This window comes from Trichosurus vulpecula, chromosome 5 (genome assembly GCF_011100635.1).
Source record: "Trichosurus vulpecula isolate mTriVul1 chromosome 5, mTriVul1.pri, whole genome shotgun sequence".
Taxonomy (NCBI): Eukaryota; Metazoa; Chordata; class Mammalia; order Diprotodontia; family Phalangeridae; genus Trichosurus; species Trichosurus vulpecula.
In genome coordinates this window covers 24625891-24645472 of record NC_050577.1, presented here as the reverse complement: position 1 = coordinate 24645472, position 19582 = coordinate 24625891, and the positions used below count along the sequence as shown (strand labels likewise).

The following is a 19582-nucleotide window of genomic DNA, read 5'->3' as shown; positions in this document are numbered from 1 at the left end:
TTAGGACTTTGTTCCCACCTGCTTCGTGCTGGATGTCAAGGGCACCCTGCCTTGGGGCCTCATCTAGTCTACTAAGGATGACTGCTTGAGTCCTGCCTACTTCAGCCCTGAGCTACTTCCCGGGGCTTGGCTTGAAAAGGAAGCAGATAGATTTGGCAGAGTGAAGGCCAAGATGAGGGAAGGGGGAGAGAGACAGAGACACAGAGGAATGGAGGGAGGGGGAGAGAGAGAGAGACAGACAGACAGAGAGACATAGACCCAGACACAGAGACAGAGAGAGAGACAGAGCACACACACAGACAGAGATAGAGAGGGAGAGACAGAAAGAGACAGATGGAGAGACAGACTCAGAGAGAAACAGAGAGACAGAGGGAGGCAGAAAGACAGACAGACAGAGATAGAAAGAGAGATAGACACACAGAGAGAAACAGAGACATAGACAAGCGAGAGAAAGAGACAGAGAGAGATTGAGAAGGAGGTGGGAAAGACAGGAGGGAGAGAATAAAAGAAAGAGGAAAGAGAAGAGAGACAGAGAGACACAGACAGACACACAGAGAAAGACAGAGAGAGATGAAGAGAGACAGAGACTGAGAGACAAAGAGAGACATAGAGAGACACACAAAAACATAGAGGAAAGAGACAGAGGGAGAGACGGGGGGGGGGAGAGAGAGAGAGAGAGAGAGAGAGAGAGAGAGAGAGAGAGCAGGGGGTAGAATTAGCTGGCAGCAGCAGTAGAGGGGCAGGGACAAGTAATGGAGAGCCTAAAAGTGGCCAGAACTTTTCGAGCCAGCTGCCTAACATTGACTGGATCATGGCTTTAGAGCCGGAAGAGACCTTTGAGGTCACCAAGTTCAACTATCCCATTTTACAGATGGAGAAACTGAGGTACAGAATGGTTAAATGACTTGACTACTTGTGTGAGGCAGGGTTTAAGCTCAGGTCTTCCAGACCCCAGACCCAGCACTCTCTCTGTTATGCCAAAGGGCTGCCAGGAGGCCTCTCTGCTCATCCTTGACTATCGCCATATTACAATCTTTGACAACACCTGTACAAATATGCACAGGTACATACCTCGCTAACGCGAGAGCCCGGTTCACTCTTTCTTCAAGGCCCAGCGTCCCCAGGGCCTTCCAAGTCATCCAGAACTTGAATGCATCAGGCCGACGGCTGCACTGGATGGACTTGTCTCCTGTGTCATAGCTGACATCGTAGAACTTATCTTGTTGGAACAGGTAAGAAGCCTTTGCAGAGTAGCATCTTTTAAGAAGGTCCTGTTGGGAAAGAGAAAGGAAGGAAATCATGCACCTGCCCAAGACAGTCTCTTTTAAGAGTCATTTTTGTTTATTGCCAACAAACAAGCCAAAAGTGGGACATTTGAGTGCTCTGAGTTCCATCAACTCTGCATCTTATATGCTCCTATTTAGTCACATGCTGCCTTTTGGATTAGAGTGTAAGTTCCATGAAGGCAGAGACTGCTGTCTGCATTTGTGCAAAATCCCCATCCTTTAGCATCGTGCCTTGCACACAGCAGGCACTAAATAAATGCTTCCTGAATCCCCCAAAGGAACTGATCAGTGTGTGTAATCAATGCAGCTTAACTATTGGGCTTTGTCAAAGACCTCATGATTAAGAGCATGACAGTGAATCTTCAGATGCCCAGCTGACAGTAGGGCTTGAAGGCTGCCATTTTGAAATACCTGAAGGGACCTGAGGCCACTGATGTACCCGGAAGATTTCAATGGGCGCTGGATCTGATGACTTTTAATTTGAGAAAACTCTGCGCCCACTACATACTTTTCACCCAGGTCTGTGATTTCATTGGTGTAAAAAGGTTCCTGAAAGGGAACTCCTTTTACCAATTCACTTTGACAACTGTTGTGCACCTCCTCATCTTTAGAGAGTTGTGTCAGGCATGGAGAGGTCAAGGTGACTGCTCCCAGGTCACACAAACAGTACATGGAAGAGGCAGAGCTTGAATGAGCCCAAGGTCAGCTCTCTATTTTCTTATACACAGTTTGTCAGTGGCAGAGAAAAGGGCTCAATATCCATTTTCTTCTCAACCCCACAATGAAAGGACCAGGGAAGTTGTTCAGTCATTTTTCAGTCTTGTTCAACTCTTCATGAGCTCATTTGATGGTTTCTTGGCAGAGATACTGGCATGATTCACCATTTCCTCCTCCACCTCATTTTTACAGATGAGGAAACTGAGGTCAACAGGATTAAGTGACTTGCCCAGGGTCACACTGCTAATAAATGTCTGAGACCAGATTTGAACTCAGGAAGAGGAGTCTTCCTGCCTCCAGACCTGGCACTCTATCCACTGTACCACATAGCTGCCTGATCAGGGATGACATTCTTGCAAAAATGAACATAAAACGAACAAACCACATATGCATGCTTATTATATTGGGAGGAAAATGTCTGAATGAGGAAACAAAATAAATGAAACAAAGAAAACTTAAGCTACTTGTGAATGACTTCTCTCCCTTCCTAATCTATCTTCTCTAACTTTTTGTACATTTCATCATCTAATTTTTGTTTTTAGCTATTCTTGATTCAGAAGGCGAGGGGACCACAGATGTCATTTCCCTCTCTTCTTCCTCCACCAAACTTCTCAAATACAAAGTCTACACTCCATTTCCCCACCACCCCTTATCTCCCTTTAATTTTGAAGATTTTCTTAGCTGTCTTACTGAAAGGTCACTGTGACATTCTTACCACCAAATCCAATAGTTTTTTTCTCAGTCTTCTCCCTCCTTGACCTCTCAACAACATCTGATATTTTTGACAAGTCCTTCCTCCTTAATGCTTTCTTGTAAAAGATGCAATATTCACTTTAGGGCCTTGAGTCAAATCATTCCATTTTGAAGATGAGAAAACTAAGTCTTGGGGAAGTTGAATGACTCCCACAGCTAGTATGAGATGGAGCTAGGATTTGAAACCAGGCCTTTGAACTCCAAATTTATTGTTCTTTTCACTTTACTGGGCTGTCTGTGTTGAACAAATTTCACTGGGCCTTTCACATTCTGGCCTGAACCTAATTATTCCTCCTTTGTACAAACTCATTCATTCTAGTCAAACTGGTAAATTCACTGTTCACTGAGCATATTATAAAATATTGCTGCCTCCATGCCTTTGGTCATGCCAAGAATGCCCTTCTCCTCCTCCCTAATCCTTACTTTTTAAGGTCCAACTCAAGTCCTCTCTGTGATGTCTTCTTCTACTGGTCTATACTACAAAGATTTCTACATCTTTTCAACTCTTAAAGCATTTATTGTCAATACCACCAATCTGGTGCAGAGCACCTGCTACTAATGCTCCATCTCCCACCCTAGCTTGCCAGCCCAGATCTCCACTCTGGGGGCGTATGGGGAAGCAAGCACTTCAGGCTGCCTTCCACTCCACCATCTCCAGCCTCCTGATGATGCAGGGACTCTGAGGTCAACAGCTGGCCTGGAGACTGAGAAGATCCTACCAGATACCCAGCTACTATGCCCTCTGGACCTCCAGTAATTGCTACCTGACATGCCAATGCACTTTAAAAATAATTTTAAAAAATTTTTTACTTATTTATTTTAAGTATTCTTTTCTTTTTAAATTTCAAGTTCCAAATTCTCTCCTTCCCTCCTAGCCCTGCCCCCATCCACTAAGAAGGCAAGCAACACATCAATTACATATGTGAAATCATGTAAAACAAATTTCTGTATTAGCCACATTTACCAAAAAAGCAAGACTAATAAAGAAAGTGAGACACCATATTTCAGTTTGCACTCAGAGTTCATCAGTTCTCTCTGGCAGTGGACAGTATTTTTTCATCATGAGTCCTTTGGAATTGTCTTGGATCATTGTATTAATCAGAGGAGCCAAGGCATTCCCAATTGATCATCACTACAATATTGCTTTGCTGTGCACCATGCCAATGCACTTTAAGGGTTATTGGGATTTGCCATGTGCCCCATAGCTGCATGCTTAGAACCACTGGCACCTTACATCTGCTTTGTAGTTTGAACTTCTTGAGAAGAGGGACTGTATTCTTTTTCTATTTGAATTCTCAGTGCCTGGCACATAGTAAGTCTAAAATAAATGCCTTTTCATTCATTCATTCATTCATTAGTATTTATCTTTTCATGTAGGCTATAGAGTGGATGGGCAGGGGCTCTGTCTTCTCCTAAACAGTCCAGTGATGGCCATGGTGCCTTGAACAAAGGAGCGGCCAAATGCATATCTAATGTTAATGCTCATGACAAGGACATTCTTTGCACTCACACCACCCTTCACACTCACATGGCATTTAGTCCATATGGAATAATCAAAGCCAAGAAGTTTCACACTTTGTACATCTCCCAAAATGGAATATCTTAAATGCACAATGTTTTTAGCAAGCTATAGAGTCACTCAAAGATTCCTGAGGTATTCCTAAATTATATTCTTGGAAAAAGGAAAAATATAGCTGTAGAAGACGTAGAATTGCTTTATTTCAGTCACTGAGGCTATATGGCTATGAGTCATGGAATATTACCGTCTCTGAAGAATTCAAGTTGTGTGTCACCCAAAAGGCAATGGTGGTCACAGAGAGAATACAACACATCACCCATGGTCAGCAAAGAATGGTGCAGTAGAGAAGCAACATATGAAGGATGTCATTGGAGAGATTTATTAACAGCAAAGAATTGGTCATGTGGTGTGAGCAAGGGATGAGCAATGGACAGGCTATGAGCTGTCCAGCAGAGTCAATGCCATCTTGGGCTGCTCCCAGGAATAAGGAGGCACTAGCTGGGTTCTCCTCTTCTTTGGCCAGACCCCATCTGTGGTAGGGTGTCCAGTTATAAGAGTCACATTTTAGAGAGTGTCTAGGGGAGGGAGATCAGGGCCTCAAAACTATGTCACATGAGGATAGGTTGAGGTAATTAGGGATGATTAGCCTGAAAAGGAAAGGTTCAGGGGAAGGAAAGGGCAGATATGATAATTGTCTTCAAAGACTTAAAAAGCTGCCATGATTTTATTGATATAGGGAACTCCCAGGTGAAGAAACTCCCTCTACCAGTTCAGGTTAGTATCCTTTCTTATTGCCTAGGGCTTTTGTATCAAACTCAAATTGTGTGTTGACTTAGAAAAAGACAAATTAACATTATCTATGTTCTATTGTGTTTTTGTTTTGTTAAATATTACCCAATTATATTTTAATCCAGTTCTGCCAGCAGCAAGTGTTAGCACCTCTGGCCTAGAGTAATGGAAGTTAAGGGATGGGAATCACTTGACCATATTCTCCAGGTCATTAGCCTGAATCCTTCAGAGATTGTGACATTCTATGACTCATAGTCATACAGCATCAGGGTCAGAAAGCCAATATGGGATCAAAAGGGGAATTTGAATGTGGAAGACAGATCAAATTTGCTCTGTTTAGCCCCAGAGAGCAGAATTAATATCAATGAGTAGAAGATGTAAAGGGGGAAATTTTAGGTTTAAAGTCAAGGAAGACTTCCTAGCAATTGGACCTACTCCAGCATGAGGTAGTGGGTTCTTCCTCACTGGAGGTCTTCCTGCAGTGGCTGGATGGGCCCTGATCCTGTGTGCTGTAGTGGGGATCTTTTGGGGGGCATGTGTTGGGTCAGATGAAGACTGAGATCCCTTTTAGCCGAAATTCTGTGATCCACTAATATCCATGGAATGTCAAGAAATTTAGAGGAACTTCCCTGCCACATACCTCTTCCTATGAGCTACATCTCCCCAAGTCCCCCCTGCCCCTCCCACACACATATTAAGTGGATCCTTGTGGAGAATTTATAGGAAGACTGGGAAAAATTCCATTAGACAAGAAGGCATGGCTAAGCTGCTAGGTGCATCATAGAAGAGCATGTATGCCCCATAGATTAGACCACAGATTTACCAAAGTACTCTATTACCTTTAAAACAATCCATGAGCAATTCTGGATGGGATGGAGGGAGGGGACAAACATTTACAAAAGTGCCTACTATGTAACAGGCACTATTCATCATCTCATTTAATCCTCACAACCGCCCTGGGAGGTAGGTGATATTATTTTCCCCATTTTACAAACAAGGAAACTGAGGCAGACAGAGGTTAAGTGACTTTGTCCAGGGTTGCACAACTAATAAGTATCTGAGGCTAAATTTGAACTCAGGTCTTCCTGACTCCTGTCCCAATCTTCTATCCGCTGAAGCCCCTAGCTGCCTCTAGGAATGGAAAAAATGTATTTTCTTTCTATAAACAAAGGATTATTATTGCTTTTTACTTTTCAACCACAGTCATTTTTCTATACTCCCACCCTAAGACACCAAACTCTTCTTGGTAACAAAAATATTTAAGAAAGACCAATTGATAGAACCATCTGAGCACAACCCAACTTCCTCCTCTGCATCCCACCCCCCTTCTTCTACTGACACCACTATCACTTCTCTGGGACCCAAATGGTCCATGACAATGAAGGCTGTCTGTTCTATAGACCTTTCATTATCTCTCTAGATCTTGATACTTTCCTAAACTAGAAGGCAAATTGATTAGAAATTCTCCATACACAAAAGTCAAGACCTCCCCAATACATTCCCTGCAGCCCACAGGACAAAAAAAGCAACAACATTCCTCTTAGAGAGTAAAACTAAGAAAGCATGGAGGGATGAAGCATCTGCCCAGTCTTATACTAACAGAATAGTTCATAGCCCATGTTCACAAGGTATCAAAAGTTCACATCACTTATAGTAAGGAGAATACAGCCATCCTTCCTCTCTGTATATATCATGGTTATTGACATATTTATCCTTCATCCAAACTGAAAAATCAAAACAATTCCCCCAACAATGGCTGCTTAGTCCTAGTAAGGGCAAATAACCCTGGCTTTTGCTATACATGCCCTTCACTGAAGACAAATCTCAGCTGGATAGGCAAAGGAAGAAGGACAGAGGCAATAACACATGCTCCAGGCTAAATAATCGGCCTGTTGGCTGTGTCCCTGCTCATTTCTTCTTGGTGAGCATTCTCCCAGCCTTGGAAAGGTTTCATAAAGAACCACTGGAGGGTTGGGCCTTGTTCTTCAGAAAACAAATGATGAGCTTGCTCATCGCTACCCACCCAACTCCCTCCTACCCAAAGTCCCTGCTGGGCATTTGATTTCACATTTTGGTATCAAAATGAATAAAGCAGCCTCACTTCTAAGATGTCCTTCAGCAGAGAGAGGAAGATCATGTTTCTGAGGAAAATATTGTTTTGGATTAATGACAGCAGCATGAACAAATTTAGGGATATTGTTTTTAATATTTTAATGAAACATCTTCATACCAACCAGTAGAGACAGAATGCAGAGATTGGGAACCTGGTAAGAACCATCGCTTGAGGGTAAAAATGAATCAGAAACACTAACACATGATGAAGTTAATTAAGTATCATCTCACAAAAACAAGGAAGGAAAACACTCAGAGACTGACTGACTTGGTATGCTTGAATGTAAGAAATGTAAATCTCTGCATTATGTTTCAATGCCAGTATCTCTTAAGCAGCTTATGGAAATCAAAATGGTAGGTGGAAAGACATTAGACTTGGGGGGTAGGGCATGGAGTCAAAAGTCCAAATCAATCTGTATAACCATGATTAGACTAGAACTCATTGGCTTGAGTAAGAAACCATAGAATTGCAAAATTTTATCTTTGTTCGGAACCTCAAGAATCATCTAGTCTCAGTTTTCCCTGAAATGTGAAGATCTATAAGAAATGGGTACGTGGCCTTCTTGGAGGACGAATCATGGTTCATTGGGAAAAGCTGGTTTTGGAATCAGAGGACTTGGGCTCTATTCTCACCACAGATGCTTTGTGTCCATGGGTAAGTCAACTGACATCTCTGGGCCTCAGTTTCCTTCCTGAAAAAGGAGACTGGATGGCCTCTGAGAGCCCTTCAAAATCTGTCATACTCTGATCTGAGTATCATGAGGTTCACAAAGTTCTTCCCTTACGTTATCCCATTTGACCATCACAATGACCCCATGAGGGAGGCACTAGAGATATTATTATCATCTGAATTTTATAGATAAAAGAAACAGAGGTTTAGAGAGATTCAGTGACTTGCTCAGAGCCACATGGCTGTTCAAGTGTCAGGCAGGTTTTGAAGCCAGATCCAGGAGTCTATCAGCCATATCATGTTGCCACTTTATGTTTCCCAGGAGGATAGATTTAGATCAGAAAATGACCTTAGAGGACATCTAATCTACCACCACCACCACTCTAATTTTACAGATGAGGAAACTGAGGCCCAAAGAGGTTATGTGACTTCTCCAAGGTTACCCATGTAAAGTGTCAGAACTGGGATTTAAGCTCAGGTCCACTGACTCTAAATATAACACTCTTTCCACCAGGCCATTTTTCCTATCTACCTGACCTATAGTAATTCCACTTCAATTTATCATTAAAGAGCCTTGAATGACGGTCATCATTTAATCTGACCTGGGTATATCTATGAAGTATAGCTAATAGGCTAGTTATATTTTGGAGGGTGGGACAGCTAGGTGATGCAGTGAACAGAATACCAGGCCTGGAATCAGGAAGACTCATCTTCCAGAGTTCAAATCTGACCTCAGACACTTACTAGTGGTGTGACCCTGGGCAAGTCATTTAACCTTGTTTGCCTCAGTTTCCTAATCTGTAAAATGAGCAGGAGAAGGAAAAGGCAAACCACTCCAGTATCTCTGCCAAGAAAACCCCAAATGAAGTTACAAAGAGCTGGACATGACAGAAATGACTGAACAACAGCATTCAAGGGGTGTATTGGTAAATGTTTAACCACCAGCTCCCCCCGACCCCAATGTGCACATGGAACATTTTAAGTTAATCAACATTATTAACATTTTCTCCATCACTTTCTTAAGCCTAGATAATTAACAAAGCAATAACAATACAATTAACATACAACCAGTAGAGACAGAATGCAGATATTGGGAACCTGGGAAGCAGCATCACTTGAGGGTAAAAATGAACAATAATAAGAAATATTATTTAATATCAATTTAATAATTAGTCCAATAATTTAATAGAATAATAAATTCAATACTTTAATATTATTAATATAATAATAAATATGAACAAAACAATAACAGTACAATTAAATTACAAAACAACCAACAAAACCCTGAGTCCTAGCCTTTGCTAATTTTCAAGGCAAAAATGCTACCACTGAAAATTTAACAATCAACTCTTATGAGCCAATATAAATTGACTCCAACACATTGCTTGTTGTACTCCAGATAGTCACCAATAGTACCATCAAAGTGCTCACGGACATTTCATGTCGATATTTGGATGACTGGCCTCTATTATGCTCTAGCTTGAGAGTACCTTAGTGTCTGATACATTTATCAAATTTGTGGAAGACACAAAGCTGAGAGGGATAGACAACATGAAGGGTGAGAGAGTCAGAATCCAGAGAAAATTCTGGTGTCTAGAATGTTGGTCCAAATTTAGTTAAATGACACTGAATGGGAATAAATGTAAAGTTTCAACATTGGTTCCAAAAAATCAACTTTACAACTCAGAGAAGAGGAAAACGTGACTAGATAGCAGTTGATGTAGCAATCAGAACTATCCAAAAATAGAATCAGCTGCTTCAGGAGGCAGTGGGTTTTTCCCACACTAGAGTGTTTTCAGCAAGGGCTAGATGACCAATTGTTGGGTACTTTGTAGAATGGATTCTTTTTTAGTTGCAAGTTGGCCTAGATGGCCTCAGAGTTCCCTTACAACTCTGAGATTCTTTGATTTAGTAACCTGCTTAAAAAGCAAACAAAACAAAACAAAATGGAAGTCAAGAAGTAGAGAGCCTCTGCTAAGTCACAACTTTTCCTTCTTAAGTTTCTGCATTTGCCAAAGGGAATGATATTGCTTTGCCTATGTTAAAAAGAGAATTCGATGGGGGAAGGCATAGTCACAATTATCTGCTGGGTTGCTGAAGATCACACTGGCTTTCTTGATTCCTTTTCCAGCATCTTTTGGGAATGAGGGCTCATCTAACAGTCTGATAGCAAAATCAACTTGGTGAAATCCTCAGGCTATCTCTAGGATGTTAGGCATTTAACTGCTTGGTAAGATCAAGTTACTGCTACTTTACTAAAAGCACAACTCTGAAAAACTTACAGGACTTCTGAAGATAGTAAAACTTTCCCAAACAAGAAGAATTTCCCAGAAGAATAGAGGTGTGTGATGTTAATTTGTGATTTTTTTGTTTTTGTTGTATTCTATTCTTAACAGAAAAGTAAATTGCAGTGTCATAAATTTACCCTATTTGGGGCTAGGGAAGGGGCGGTATGAAAGTGAAAAATAAAGACCATGGAAATCAAGAGTGAGATGGGAGACTTGCTTCAGAATCATCTAAGTGCCGTTATAAATAGATGAGACAAATTTGATATCCCAGGCATTGTTGAATGCCATCTTGAAGTACAAAGTGGTCTTGTCCTGGCATAAAAATAGCTTGCTGATCTTCCTTCTTAAGTTGGCTGAATGTCTGGAATTAAGAGGGAGTCTATATATTGCTATATGAAGGCTGAGAGGCAGCCTTAGATTGGGAGACAGAAGTCCTGGGTTCAAATCCCAGCCACTAGCAATCTATGAGACCTTTATTCTCCCCAGGTCTCAGTTTTCTCATCTGTAAGATAAGAGGGGTTGTATTAGAAGGATTTCGGAATCTCTTCCACCTCTAAAGCTATGATTCTATGGTGTCACTGAGATGGATAGAATCTCACAGTCAGTTCAGCCGCCAGCTAAGTCATGGACTGAACTCTCCATCCCATTTGTCCTTTAGCTTTTACTGAGCTATTAATCACATGGAAGAAAGATTATGTTGGTTATCCTTGGCTCCAGAGGGCAGAACTTGGTGGACTTTGCAAAAACACATATTTAGGACCGATACAAGGAAAATAAATTCCTAATAATGAGTCACACCAAAGTGGCATTTGCTGTATTAGGAGGTAGTGAGCTTCCCCGCACTGAAGGTCTTCAAGTAAAGGCAGATGATAACTTGTAAGGCTGTTTGGGAATTGTTTTTCTAAGTATGACTCAAACAAGATGGCCCTGGAAGTCAGATCCAACTCAGAGATTCTGGCCTTTTGAATGTACTCAGCAAAATCTCTATAAATATTGGTAAATATTCCAAAGTTAGCCTTTTCACCCCACCATGTCCAGGTTACCATCAATTTCAAATTGGTGAAGTCTAAACTGAGGGTCTTTTGGCGATGGCTTAACTAAAAAAAGATATAATTTGTTTTTGAGAGGCAATGTAACACAGTGGGTAGAATACCAACCTCAAAGTTTGGAACACTTTGGTTCAACACCTCTAACACATAACAGTCGGGTGACTCTAGACAAGTCACCTAAACTAAAGGCATTGAGGTGGCAGAGTACATAGAGTGCTGCACATCAAATCAGACAGATGAGTTCAAATTCAGTCTTAGATACTCACTAGCTGTGTGATCTGGGGCCAATCACTTAACCTCTACCTGCCTTAGTTTCCTTCATCTGTAAAATGGGCTAATAATAGTACTTACCTCCTTGGTTTATTGCAAGGATAAAATGAGATATTTGCCAAGTGCTTTGCAAACTTTAGAATCCAGTATAAGTGCCTGTTGTGGTCACTATTGCTATTACCTAACCTCCCAGTACCCCAAACAATTACCTAAGAATTTAAGTTGCAGAGCAGATGTTGATCTGTTTTGGGAGAGGGAGGTTCCTGATGAGAGAACTACCTGCACAGAGATGTGCTAGCTCCAGCTTGGAAAGCCAATGAATGGTTCAGTTTTCAGTAGTACCATTTATGCCTTGGAAATCAACAAACACTACAAATCAAGGCTTGATTCGTTTTGTTGATGGTCTACACTTAAGAAAGTGATGGAGAAAATATTAATGAAGCAAATTCCACTTAAAAGTGTATTGTGGATTCTTTTTTTGGGGGGAGTCATTTGTTAAACATTTACAAATACACCCCTTTGCTTACACTGAACCAAATGAAATCACGGGTCCAGACCCCCAAGCAAACAAAAAACCAACCAAACAAATAAAAAACCTTTGTGTTACTTATCCATGTAAATTTCCTCTCTACGGTAGAGTGGAAACTCCTTGAGGGAAGGGCCTTTTTTCTCTTTGTATCCCTGCAAGGAACCTTATCCCTAAGTAAATGCTTGTTGAATTAAAAGCACACAGCAAAAACCAGCTAAGTCCTCAAGTGGTAGTAAGCAAGGGCATGGGACCTTCCCTAGAGATGGTCACAAGGACAACACATACAAAACTGTCCCCTTTCTCTGTTTCCTGTGCTGACAAAGAGGAAAAGTCTGACTCTGCACTGAAGTTCAATGAAATCTCTCCCTCCCCAAACACAAGCTCTTTTTTTTCCTGTGAAATTACACGGCTTTATTTGGCAAGTTGGGGTAGCTTTATTGATTGATTATAATTTCAAATTGGATTTCACATCAAGTTTTCTTTTCATAAATAGTTGCAATTTTTTTCTGGCAACATTTAAAAGAGAAATAAAAGAACTCAGTAGGATTTCTCAAGATATTTTCCCCCTTGGTTCTTGGTATAAATTACGCATCTATGTTACATGTCTATGTAACAGGTAGTCTCCGAAAAATATTGGCTCTGCAGATTTTTAAACCCCGTTGCTAAACAATCAGTCCATTGAATAAGTTGTAAAAATAAATGAAATCTATTAAGTACATGTTTGGGGGTAAAAGGGAGGAAACCTTTGAATCTAGAATAAAAGAATCAATTCTTGACTAAGCTTATCCCTATACTGTTGATTAAGCTTACTTCCCACGTTCTAACCCCATGTTCTAAAGGCACAACTTCACAAGCTTTTTCATCCTTATTTTCTTAGCTCTCCACCTGTCCTTCTATTTGTTGCTGATGTTTTTCATGGACCTATTTTCTAGATTAAAATGTAATTCACTTCCACAAAACTCTGTACCTTTTGAAATTCTATCTGTCTTTTAAAGTCAATCTCAAGTCTCAGATCCTCTATGAATATTTCCTTAATCTTCCCAATGGAAAGTAACTTTCTTATTTCTTATAGAATATTTTATCTTTTGTAGGCACTTATGAGGTTCTAATTTGCATTAGAGGTATTTGCTCACATTTTATATCCCCTAATAGATTATAAGCTTCTTGAGGGAAAAGATCCTGACTTGCACACAATATTTAAAGAACACTTATTGAAGTGAAATTCACTGATTTATCTGTATTGATCTCAATATGTAGGCATCCATATATTTATCCACCTACTTAAGAATCTATAGTTAATTGTTATCATAGATAGCATATTCCACTAACTTCTTTAAATAGGGTAGACGTACAAAAATATTTTCCCTTGGTATTTTATACAAGTCAAATTTCATTACAACAACACTATACAGTTGGAGACTTCACATTCAATCAATCCATTCAATGCCATACCATGTGCATAGCACTATGCAAGGTGTCTGTTGTTTACTAAGTAAGTGTTGGCAAGAACTTTGGGAACATTTTCAGTATTAATGTAGCATTGAGATTTGATCAAAAAGCAAAAGGAAAGTGCCTGATGAATTTCCAATGATACAATCAAATATTGTGCATCATTCATTTCAAGAGCACTTACTTCTTATATCATCTGTTAGGCACTTAATTATACATTACTTTGTGTTAACAGTTTTCAGTTTGAATATTTGCCAAATTAACTAGGTTTTAAAGTGCCTGTAAGTAGGAATTTGTTTCTTATATTCCTTGTCTAGGGATGTCCACTATCATGTATCAAGTAGAGATTTCTCTACTTGGCACCTGCCAAATCACCTTTTCCTATGTTTATCCTTTTTGGACATTCAGCTTGTGCTGAAACTCGCAGGTGACAGCATTGCTAACTCTCTTGGATTTAGGCATGACTCTGGTTTTGTTCTTTGCTACCTTAAATCTACCCCAGCAAATGAACGAATAAATGTACCGTGATTATATACACATATATCCCCTCAAATTCCATGAAGTTAGTACAAAAGATTGTTGATTTTGGAAAGAATTAGAAATTATCCTAACAATTTCCTGCAAAGTTTTAAGAAAACTAAACTTTATCATGATCATTTTTAGTTTATCTTATTTATTTAATATTTTTAGTTTTAAGCATTGATTTTCATAAGTTTGAATTACAAATTTTCTCCCCATTTCTCCCCTCCCCCTACTCCAAGATGGCATATATTCTGATTGCCCCATTCCCCAGTCAGCCCTCCCTTCTGTCACCCCACTCCCCCTGCCATCCCCTTTACCCTTATTTCTTGTGGGGCAAGAGAGATTTCTATGCCCCATTGCCTGTATATCTTATTTTCTAGTTGCATGCAAAAACTTTTTTTTTGAACTTTTAAAACTTTGAGTTCCAAATTCTCTCCCCTCTTCCCTCCCCACTCACCCTCCCTAAGAAGGCAAGCAATTCAACATAGGCCACACATGTATCATTATGTAAAACCCTTCCACAATACTCATGTTGTGAAAGATTAACTATATTTTGCTCCATTCTACCCTATCCCCCTTTATTCCGTTTTCTCCCTTGACCCAGTCCCTTTTCAAAAATGTTTGCTTTTGAAAAAAAAACTGTTTGCTTTTGATTACCTCCTCCCCCTATCTGCCATCCTTTCTATTGTCTCCCCTTTTTAACTCCTTCCTCTTTCTTTCCTATGGGGTAAGATACCAATTGAGTGTGTATGTTATTCCCTCCTCAGGTCAAATCTGATGAGAGCAAGATACACTCATTCCCCCTCACTGCCCCCTCTTCCCTTCCTACAGAACTGATTTTTCTTGCCACTTTTATGTGAGATAATTTACCCCTTTCTATCTCTCCATTTCTCCCTCTCTCAATATATTCCTCTCTCATCCCTTAGTTTGATTTTTTTTTTTAGATATCATCCCTTCATATTCAACTCACCCTGTGCCCTCTGTGTATATATATGTATATTCCCTTCAGCTACCCTAATACTGAGGTCTCATGAATTATACACATCTTCTTTCCATGTAGGAATGTAAACAAAACAGTTCAACTTTAGTAAGTCCCTTATGATTTCTCTTTCTTGTTTACCTTTTCATTGCTTCTCTTGATTCTTGTGTTTGAAAGTCAAATTTTCTATTCTGCTCTGGTCTTTTCACTGAGAAAGCTTGAAAGTCCTCTATTTTATTGAAAGTCCATATTTTGCCTTGGAGCACGATACTCAGTTTTGCTGAGTAGGTGATTCTTGGTTTTAATCCTAGCTCCATTGACCTCCGGAATATTATATTCCAAGCCCTTTGATGTCTTAATGTAGAAGCTGCTAGATCTTGGGTTATTCTGATTATGTTTCCACAATATTCAAATTGTTTCTTTCTGGCTGCTTGCAATATTTTCTCCTTGATCTGGGAGCTCTGGAATTTGGTGACAATATTGCTAGGAGATTTCTTTTTGGGATCTATTTGAGGAGGCAATCTGTAGATTCTTTCAATTTCTATTTTACCCTCTGGGTCTAGAATATCATGGCAGTTCTCCTTGATAATTTCTTGAAAGATGATATCTAGGCTCTTTTTTGATCATGGCTTTCAGGTAGTCCAATAATTTTAAAATTATCTCTCCTGGATCTATTTTCCAGGTCAGTGGTTTTTCCAATGAGATATTTCACACTGTCTTCCACTTTTTCATTCCTTTGGTTCTGTTTTATAATATTTTGATTTCTCATCAAGTCACTAGCTTCCACTTGCTCCAATCTCATTTTTAAGGTAGTATTTTCTTCAGTGGTCTTTTGGACTTCCTTTTCCATTTGGGTAATTCTGCCTTTCAAGGCATTCTCCTCCTCATTGGCTTTTTGGAGCTCTTTTGCCTTTTGAGTTAGTCTATTTTTTAAGGTGTTGTTTTCTTCAGTATATTTTTCAGTATTTTTTTGGGTCTCCTTTAGCAAATCATTGACTTGTTTTTCATGATTTTCTCACACCCTTCTCATTTTTCTTCCCAATTTTCCCTCCACTTCTCTAACTTGCTTTTCAAAATCCTTTTTGAGCTCTTCCATGGCCTGAGACCAGTTTATGTTTTTCTTGGAAGCTTTTGTGGTAGGCTCTTTGACTTTGTTGACTTCTTCTGGCTGTATGTTTTGGTCTTCTTTGTCACCAAAGAAAGATTCCAAAGTCTGAGATTGAATCTGGGTGCGTTTTTGCTGCCTGGCCATGTTCCCAGCCAGCTTACTTGAACCTTGAGTTTTTCAGCAGGGTATGACTGCTAGTAGAGTAAAGAGTACTATGTTCCAAGCTTGGGGGGATGTGCTGTTGATTTCAGAGCTCTTACAGCCAGCTCTGCCACACTAGCACTCCTCCTTCCCCAAGAACCCCCAACCCGGACTGGACTTAGATCTTCAGCAGGCTCGGCACTCCTGCTGTGGTCTGCCACTTAATTCCTCCCACCAGGTGGGCCTGGCATCAGAAGCAACTGCAGTTGTAGTTCTGTAGCTGCCCCACCTCCGCTGCCTCCGGGGCGGTGACTGAACCATGAACTCTATCACCCTTTCCCCAGAAGTTTTTCCCACTATCCTTCTCTGTTGTCTTTGGTGTTCACAGGTTGAGAAGTCTGGTAACTGCTGCAGCTCACTGATTCAGGGCGCTAGGGCATGCTCCACCTGGCTCCTGGTCTGGTTGGTCCACGCGGCCCACGCTGGGCTCTGCTCCTCTCCGCTCCCCAGCTCCATGTGGGATAGATCTTACCCAGAGACCTTCCAGGCTGTCCTGGGCTAGAGCCCTGCTTCCCTCTGCTATTTTGTGGGTTCCGCAGTTCTTCTCTGTTGTCTTTGGTGTTTGTGGGTTGAGAAGTCTGGCAACTGCCACAGCTCACTGATTCAGGGCACTAGGGCCTGCACCGCCTGGCTCCTGGTCTGGTTGTTCTGCACAGCCCACACTGGGCTCTGCTCCACTCCCAGCTCCACGCACGAAAGACCTCACCCAGCAACCATCCAGGCTGTCCTGGGCTGAAGCCCTGCTTCCCTCTGCTATTTTGTGGGTTCTGCAGTTCTAGAATTGATTCAGAGCCATTTTTTATAGGTTTTTGGAGGGACTTGGTGGGGAGCTCACGCTAGTCCCTGCTGTCCAGCCGCCATCTTGGCTCCGCCCCACCCCACCCCGAGTTAGTCTATTTTTTAAGGTGTTATTTTCTTCAGTATTTTGGGGGGGTCTCCTTTAGCCAGTCATTAACTTGTTTTTCATGGTTTTCTCGCATCATTCTCATTTCTCTTCCCAATTTTTCCTCTACTTCTCTAACTTGCTTTTCAAAATCCTTTTTGAGCTCTTCCATGGCCTGAGATCAGTTCATGTTTTTCTTGGTGGCTTTTGATGTAGGCTCTTTGACTTTGTTGACTTCTTCTGGCAGTATGTTTTGGTCTTCTTTGTCACCAAAGAAAGATTTCAAAGTCTGAGTCTGAATCTGAGTGCATTTTCGCTGCCTGGCCATGTTCCCAGCCAACTACTTGACCCTTGAGTTTTTCATTGGGGTATGACTGCTTGTAGAGCAGAGAGTACTTTGTCCCAAGCTTGAGGGGCTGTGCTGTTGTTTTCAGTTCTATTTCTACACAGCAAGCTCTGCCACACCAGTGCTCCTCCTTCCCCAAGAACCACCAACCCAGACTGGACTCTGCAACCCAGAGCAGGCTCTGCACTCCTGCTCAGATTTGCCACTTAATTCTTCCTGCCAGGTAGGCCTGGAAGCAACTGAAGCTGTAGTTCTGTAGCTGCACCACCTCCACTGCCCCCAGGGCAATGGCCGAACCACTCTGTCCCAGAAGCTTTTCCCACTAACTTGCTCTGTTGTCTTTGGTGTTTGTGGGCTGAGAAGTCTGGTAACTGCCACAGCTCACTGATTCAGTGCCCTACCACCTGTTCCACCCGGCTCCTGGTCTGGTTGGTCCGGGAGCAGCCCACACTGAGCTCTGCTCCACTCCACTCCCAGCTCTGTGCGATAGACCTTACCCTGCAACCATCCAGGCTCTCCTGGGCTGGAGTCCTGCTTCCCTCTCCTATTTTGTGAATTCTGCAGTTTTAGAATTTGTTCAGAGCCATTTTTATAGGTGTTTGGAGGGTTCTGGGGGAGAGCTTTAGGCAAGTCCCTGCTTTCCAGCAGCCATCTTGGCTCCGCCCCCCTCCCAATTACAAACTCTTAACAAGATTAGGTTTGGTCTCCAGTTTATTGTGCTGTTGTTAACAAGACCTCAGGTCCAGCTCCAATGGAATTTTCAACCTGAGGCAGAAAGATCATAGGCCCCTATTTCCTGGAGTTGGAGCAGCCTCTGGAGTTCTAGTCTCTACAGCCCCAAAGAGAGGCAAAAGATTGATTTTCAGAGTGAATAAGAGGCTTTGCAGAAAAGCAATTTCTGAGCTACAAGTGACCAGGTCTTCCTTTTCTTTTTTAAAATAAGGTTTTAGGAAATTTTGGAAACATTTGAAAGTTCCATAAACATGAGCACTCTGTTTAAATAAATTTCTTTCTCAAGCACCTTCAATCGAAATGTTATGGAACTTCCCCTGTAAATCTGCATTGCAACACTGAGGGTGGCATACTTTTTACATTTCAAAGATTTCCTAATATAAAATGTGAGGATGTAAAAAATAATCAGAGTTAATAATAGCTAGCATTTATATAATGCTTTAAGGTTTGCAAAGCACTGTGCATACATTATTTCAATGGATCCTTACAACAACCTTGGGTGCTATTATTATGCCCAATTAACAGCTGAAGAAACAGGCTAAGAGAGAGGGTAAGTAACTTGCTTGGTACGCAGCTAGGAAGCATTTGAGATGGGATTTGAATTCAGGTCTTCTTGGCTCTGTCTAGCCCTGAGAGGCAGACAAAGAATGTTAAGTTGCCTGATAGCCCTGTCCTTCTAATAGGCTATGACTACAAATAGGAATTACTCTAACATTATTTGGGATGGTGGTGCTGGGGTACAGGAGAATTGCAAGAAAACAGCTTCCCTCAGGGTTTGTTACCCTCAGCCCTATGAATGTTTTTAGGCTCACAAACCTCAGTGACATCTTATTGAAAGAGCTAGGACTTCAAATTAAACCAACATGAAAGACAGATTTTAAATCCTATTCACAAAATAAATGCATAGCTTCCAAAAGGGAAACTTAAGGTTGTAGCAGCTATTTAAACTTTTATTTTTCCCCCAGGATGTGTCAGCTCTTACCTTCTCTCTTCTCTCCATCAGCGGCACTCATTTTTTTTCCCACGCTATAGCCCACTTTCCTTGGACCTGCCCTCACACTGGTTAAATTAGGGTTTCTTTAGGAGAGTGGTTGCTACAAGTCACTATTCTCAACATCATAGGGGGTAACCCTTGTGAGTGATTACCCCTACTCTAGCTGAAGCTCATGAGCCTCCACTGCTGTATTTCTGATGAACAAATCAATCACCAAAAATAGCCTTAATCAAAATGGAAAATACAAAGCAAATACACACTATGTACATAATATTCTACTCATAAATTTAGATCATACTCTACTACCAATGGATAGAATATCTGTGAGGACAATGGACAAATACTTAATGTCCCAGGGTAATAATCCATAGTCATAAGCAATATAT

The 19582-nt window shown here is 41.1% G+C and overlaps 1 protein-coding gene across 1 annotated transcript in view; it reads right to left on the bottom strand.

Annotated features, from left to right (window-relative positions):
• GADL1 (glutamate decarboxylase like 1) overlaps window positions 1–19582 on the bottom strand; it is a 169135-nt gene that overhangs the window by 90915 nt on the left and 58638 nt on the right. The window contains exon 11 of the mRNA XM_036760996.1: window positions 1072–1271. Within this exon, the coding sequence (XP_036616891.1) occupies window positions 1072–1271 (200 nt within the window). The remainder of the gene's footprint in view (window positions 1–1071; window positions 1272–19582) is intronic.